The 6,643-nt window shown below is 41.7% G+C and overlaps 1 protein-coding gene across 1 annotated transcript in view; it reads right to left on the reverse strand.

The window, feature by feature from the left end:
* LOC103904081 (E3 ubiquitin-protein ligase RNF4) overlaps positions 1–992 on the reverse strand; it is an 8,820-nt gene extending 7,828 nt beyond the window's left edge. Inside the window, exons 1-2 of the mRNA XM_019473677.1 lie at positions 846–992; positions 206–326 (exon numbers count right to left, since the gene is read on the reverse strand). Coding sequence (XP_019329222.1) covers positions 206–326; positions 846–854 — 130 coding nt within the window. The 5' untranslated portion in view covers positions 855–992. The remainder of the gene's footprint in view (positions 1–205; positions 327–845) is intronic.
* Between the last annotated feature and the right edge of the window lie 5,651 nt (positions 993–6,643).

Genomic DNA, 6,643 nt, shown 5'->3' on the forward strand with positions numbered 1-6,643 from the left:
GTGAAGGTATCGCACCTCAGTAACAAACTAGAACAGCTGTCAGCGGGCTTGTTGTTCATCGATGCCATACTAGACGCTTTCTAAAATCAGAGGTTTCCCTTCCTCCCCAGTAAAGGGCCTAGAAACTGGCAAAAATGCACGGTAAGTGGGACCCCAACCCTCCAGAAGCAATTTACGTTCTTACCAGGTTAAAAAGAAAGCTTACCACTTTCTTCAAGTTCTATTGGCTCTGCTTCTGAAGCCATTTCTGCGGTAGAAGCCATCAGCCTGTTTCGTTTCCGAACTCGCCTAGAATTAACTGCTCCTCCACGGCGCTTTCGTTGAGCCTAAGAGGGGACAGAGCCGTAGCATTGTCGTTAGCAGTAACATTAACGTGGCCCTCATCTTGGCGGCACCAATGAAAGCACGCGAGGAGACACAAAACACTCCCCTGAAAGGCTGTAATACGCAAAGAATGGGGGTATGGGTCATTCCTACCCGAATGCATCGCAGCAAGGAAAAGACATCACCCCAGATCTCCTACTCTTTGGGTCACAAAGGAAAAACGTATCGTGACGGTTTGCAAGAGAGAAGACTAGTTCACAATTACGTCAGACGTTCGCTTCCAGCCAACCACTGGAATCAGTCTGACCTAAGGTTTTTGCTCGCACCGTAAGCATTTCTGAACTATACTAGCACCTAGACAGACTGAAAATCTTAAGTCTCACAGAGCATGAAGGTACATGACGTTTGAATCTGCTTATATGTTCCAATGTGTTTACTACAAACTCTTAAAATCATTTCTAGAAGTACCATAAAGCACACGTTTTAAGAATCAGGTTTGCATTGAGTAGTACAATACTTACTGTGCTCATAGTGTTTCTTGATCTAAATCCACAGAAAAAGCAAGAGGTACCAATACCATAAAATTAATTGCAAGGAAGCTACAACTATCAAATCCTTATATTCCTTTAGGTCGTACACTGTCAAAGGTCCAGATTTCTCAGTGTCTGAGACCGACGTTCTTCCAAACCTGCAGGAAAAGAAGGGAGAAGATGACCTATCTGTAATGCTCGTTCTCTTGAATACACCCTCGCCAAGATTCCCATTCCCGAGTCACCAGCTCCTATCCCAAGCTAGAGGGGAAGTCCCAGAGCTTGGTATTTGAGCCTCAGACACCTACAGCTGGGCCTGAAGCCTCAGTCATTCTTACCCGCTTCCTAAACTAAACACCAGAATAAGCTAGTTTGTTAGCAAACTAGAAAAATACTAAGGAATCCCAATTAAGTTTAACTGAAAAACAACGGATTGAGGCAATGTTTGTGTGTGGGCAGGAATCACTGGGAATTGTGTCATAAGCAACCATCTTCAGGGAACACAAAATTCCAGATAAGCGGTTCTCTTCCCCAACCCGTCTCCAGATTCCAACAGGTGGGAGCTGAACAGCTTGAGAGGAATCTAAAGCAAGCGGAGCAGAGAAATTTCAGCTTAGAAATACTCGTGGATCTGCAAGAGCATACGAGTGTACGGTAGCTACTCTGTGGTAACTGTGAGTGTGCATGCTCCTACCCACCAGACAGCGAACTGCTACGTGGGAAGAGGTGAAAAGCAAGTATAAAGGCGGTTATGAGCATCTGACACGGTACTGAAGTTCACACCTTAAAGCTTGCTCCTGGTAAAATTATCCTGTGTCCAACACACAATGAGGAGCTGGGGGGGACGCAGCGGGGGGACCAGGAAAAAAAACCAATGATGTTAAACAAGAACTGCAGAACTATTTCCCGATACTGACCTAGATCTACGCTTCAAAGACCAGCACACATGCTATTAACCTATTCTCAGATTAAGAGAACTGAGACCATGCAGTGGGATGGAGTGGCACTGGTAGTTAGTCATAACCTTGAGTTAAAGGAAGCCTGACTGATTTTTTTTCCTCTTAAACTTTCCCTCTGTATTTCTTAAATCAATTACTTTCTTAAGAGACCCATTAACACTGAATTGTGACATTATTAAAACAAAACATGCTTGAGAAAAATCCTTACACTAAATTGGGTACTTTTCTAAGCCCAAAGATATATTTATGCACAGTTTTAAGCAACACAATATGCCGCTCATCAATTTTCTCCCATTTTTTCATTTTAAAACTGGTACTGGATTGCAAATGCTAAAATGAAAATCAACATGCTTTTTTTTTTTTTTTTACTTGGACCACTTGCTATTTGCCAGACTTAATGATCAGTGAGCCCACAGGCAGATTCTAGTCACAGCAGATGAAATTTTCAGAACTGTTATGCATAACTCCCTCTCCCAATCAGTTTTGATAGTTTTAAGATTTTTTAAGATGTTTTTTAAAAATCTGAACTTACATGTATAGTTACCCCAGAGTTTTTCTTGCAAATGTGAGCAATAGCCTCATGTTGTCACCCGGGATGTTGAAGACTAAGGCTCAGAGTTTGCTCCCTATCAGAGAAAGCCAGGAACTGACTTTCAATCTCCTGCTTCCTCAGTACAGGACTCACCTACGCAACCATTTTCATAACATTCTGTGTCCAGGTAATGCGAGTTCTCTTTGCACACTTCACCCCACTGTTCTTACAGCCTAGATTTCATTTCATCTGTTAAGGAAGAAGGCTTTTCTGCCAGCCCTACCAACATTCTTGGGAAGATCCTATTTTACTCACTTCACTGAATTTTTGGAATAGGGAACAATGCCTAATTCTTCACTCGTACAAAACAAACCAGACAGACTGTTCTGCAAGCACATTTTCTAGGTGCTATAGGAGTTTCTCTCTCCATAGGATTATTATTCATAGGTTTGGTTTTGGAGCTTTTTGGAGACAAGGGGAAGAGGGAGGTGAAGCAAGAAGGAGGACACACAGCACGAGGGATGGGGGAAAGGGAGAGAATCATCCCTAAGCCTAGCACTTCTGCTCTTTCAAACTAGTTGCTCAAAGACAAGCTACCATCTTCATCTACAGCTACAACTGAAACTTAAAATAACTTGGGCAAAGCAGTTTGCTGCACACAGCAGAAGGACGAACACAAGACTGAGCAACATATGAGGTATATTAAGAAGTTATGCCATTAGATTCTTTATAAGCTTATTTAATCAAGAAAGCCAAGAGACATTTTCCATGATTCTCCTCAGATATGGAATTGGAAAAAATACTTGGACATTAAAAGCTGGGAAATGCTAGCTGGTACACACATCTGAGGATTATAAAGAAATAAACTTCATATAAGCTTACTTTAAATTACAAGTTGTTGGAATTGTTTTTAAATAGAACCTGTTAGAGCAATCTGATACACTGACGTATCTGCACTGCTGAAAGACAGCAAAAAACAAGCCTGATGTATTCACTAGACAGCACAGTTTTGGATGTAAAACACCCAAAAGGTTTCACAAAGCTCGGTGCTTTTCAGATTTAACACTGAATACAACGCAGTGCAATGGTATGTTGACAAAGTATCTTTAGAAAGGGTTAAAAGTACAGGGGGGACCAAGCACCTGGGATGACTCTAAACATAAAATGTTGCACAGATTCTCTTTGGCCACAAGTGGCTTAAATACCGAAGAAGAGCTATCACAGAAGAAAAAAACCCAAAACCAAAAAAAAAACCCCAAACAAAAAACAAGCAAACAAATTTGAAAATTAAGGTGACAAGAAAACCAAAGTAATACACAATAGAAGACCCGTCATGCTAAGACCAGCTTACACACGTTAAATATTTTCACACTTCTTTACCAAGATACCAAGGAACAGATTATTTATAGGGTTACTACGACATGTCTCAGAGGATCTAATACCAGACGGAGCCACTTCTCGAACTAAGTGACAGAAAGCACCATTGCTATTTAGATGGGTTAATTTTCAGAATCTTACAACATCGACAGTAGGCTTTCTTTACAGTTAATACAGAGAGTATACATAAGGCACAAGTATTCTAGCTGCTAATGGCTCAAATCTTAACCTCTTCAGAAGCTTCTTCTGAAGAATGAAGTTGAGAATGGATACCCATAGGGAAGCTCATCACTGTAAAACCACCTTAAAATAGATCATGATAGGCAGACTCATCAGTACCAACACGACCCAGCTCAGGAGAGTCATGTTTATAAAGAAAATCAAACTGCTGGAATTTATTAAGACTATGGAAGGAGTCTCATGATCCGGCAACATTTTTTTCTTGTAAGAACAAACCTCTTCTGTGGGGCTATAGGTTTCCACATGTTATTGGCTTACTCAGGAAACATCATTGGAAGTTAATTACCTGAACTGTAAGAATGGGCAGCAAAAATAAAGCAAAGCTTAACTTTCTTGAATACACCACATATCAAGTTAGTAGTGCACAAGAACAAAGGTAAACAAAACAGTTCCAAGCTTTGCACATTTAGAGACATATTCATCAATAAGAATTCCTTAAAGATTTTCAAAACCTCAGGACCACTCAATTTAATAATATGATTTGTTATACAGGACTGGATAGCCCAAATTAAATGATAAAGTCTATATGCTCCTCCTCCAACAGTCACTATGAAACCCAGTACCAAGACTTCCAAGACTGGATAATAAAAATAGAGTTACTGCATCAACCTCCCCCCCTCCCCAACCCATAAGCATCAAATAACTCCAGCTGAAGCTGTTAGCGAGCTCATCTATTACACCTGTAGCAAGATGCATTCAGACATCAATTCAAAATTCTAGAATTAAGATTAAAAAAACCCCAGCTTTTTTTTAATGTGAAAACTTAGCAGATCAACTTAGCAAGCCAATAAATACTTTTAACATTTAGACTTTTTATTGCACCACTGCAGGATGATACCATACCAGAAAAAGCCACTCCCCCTTCCTCTCCTGCGCAGAGCTCTGCACATACGGTTATTGTTCCTGTCATTTAGCTCTCCCAAGGGTGTAAGTAGCATTGTCCTCATAACAACAAAGTTCAACGTTTATTCTAGCTAACGCACTAGCATTTTAAGGGCTATATCCACCAACCTTTCTCTGTACAGATAGATACTTGAGAAAAATAGAGGTAAAGTCATCTAAATCAAGAATGTTTACACTAGGAGTAAAAGAATATTGATTCCCATATTCATCATTTAAGCCTCCTGTTAAATTTTCTCCTCTATAAAAAAGTCAACATTTTCACTGAGTTCAAGTTGACCTAATTTAACATTTGAATTACAAATCAAAAAAAATGGCTTTTTTACCATGTCTGACTAACACAAACAAGACTTTATTTCATAATCATCTTAAACATTACAAATACACTAAAGTAACTACTTGAAGAAAGCAATAATGTCAGTCTAAATGTTTGGTGTGCGCAAGGCACAGGTGACAAAAACAGTATACATTGTATTTGTCAAAATGTTATATGCTATACCTTTAAGACTTTGCTTCTCATTTCCACTCTTAAGACCTCTCTTTGCACTCCTAACAGGAAAACACAGTATCAAAGATGCAGCATGTATTAAAAAGATTTCTGTGGTCAGAAGATGCACGTACCAATCACAAAGTACTAGTCTTAAAATTTTTTATCACAGGGAACAGTAATCTGCCATTTTACTCTTTCAAAACTTTCCTACCATGTATTTCCAGCACCTTTAAAGACGTTCTCATTTTTTTCAGATGCACTACGCCAACTTAAGTGTAAACAGAAGCTGAGTCTATTATGTTTTATCCAAATTAGGTCAAGCAGTCCCATACTACAAAAGCTTGGTGAGAGGCACTATAAAAAGAGTAAAGATGAGCAATAAACAGCCTATCATAGAGCTATACCAGCCTGCCTGCTCTTAGCAGTCAGCTACATCTACAGACAAATAAGACATATATTTATGAGCAGCCTAACAAAAAAAACCCGAACAAAAAATCAACAACAAAAGCCAAATCCAAAACAAAACAAAGCAGCTAAGAAAACACCCAGAGAACAAAACACAGCCAAAACTTTCAGTTGGCCAGATGTCCTATTTCAGAAACAACAAAAAAAGATTAATACTGTCCGGAAGAAAAGCTCCTCATCGTTCTTATGTGCAGCAGTTTCTCTGAGAGAGGCTACAGCTTACTTCCAACAGTCCCAAAATCAGATACAGAAGAAAGGAAAAAGAAGTTGAGTCTTTTCACGTCCTGTAATGGAGATGTAAGGGACGCTCAGGTAGGAGAGAAGCGTTCCCTCCGCTCCTGCTGTCACGCAAAACGGGAGGACAGACTAACAACTTCACGCACCTACACCCGCTGCATGTGCTGAGCCGCCCCTCTCCCTCCAAAGGAGAGGAGGAACGCCATCGCCTCCTCCCCAGCACTTGTCTCTCTCAGCCACTTCAGGACACCCCCTGAACAGCCCTCGCAGCAAGCGCAGTTTACGACCCAGCGAGCACCACAAGAGGCTGAGCAGCCTGTCGGCAGCGACCGGCTAGTCTCGCCTTCAAGGGAACATGGGGCAGGAAACGGCCGCAGGCCTAGCTGGCCTCCGGACCTCAGCGCTGCCCGGCGCTCGGCGGGGAGGGCAGGAGCGGCCGAGGCCGGCCTTGAGGGCCGGGCAGCGGCGCTCGCAGGCCCCGGAGCCCCCCAGAGCGGCGGAAAGACTAAAAATCACACGCGGCCGGGGAAGGGGGGAAGCGGGACACGCCACACGGACACCCCAGGTGGAGCGAGGGGAGGCCGGGGGC

This window comes from Aptenodytes forsteri, unplaced genomic scaffold (genome assembly GCF_000699145.1).
Source record: "Aptenodytes forsteri isolate BGI_AS27 unplaced genomic scaffold, ASM69914v1 Scaffold88, whole genome shotgun sequence".
NCBI lineage: Eukaryota > Metazoa > Chordata > Aves > Sphenisciformes > Spheniscidae > Aptenodytes > Aptenodytes forsteri.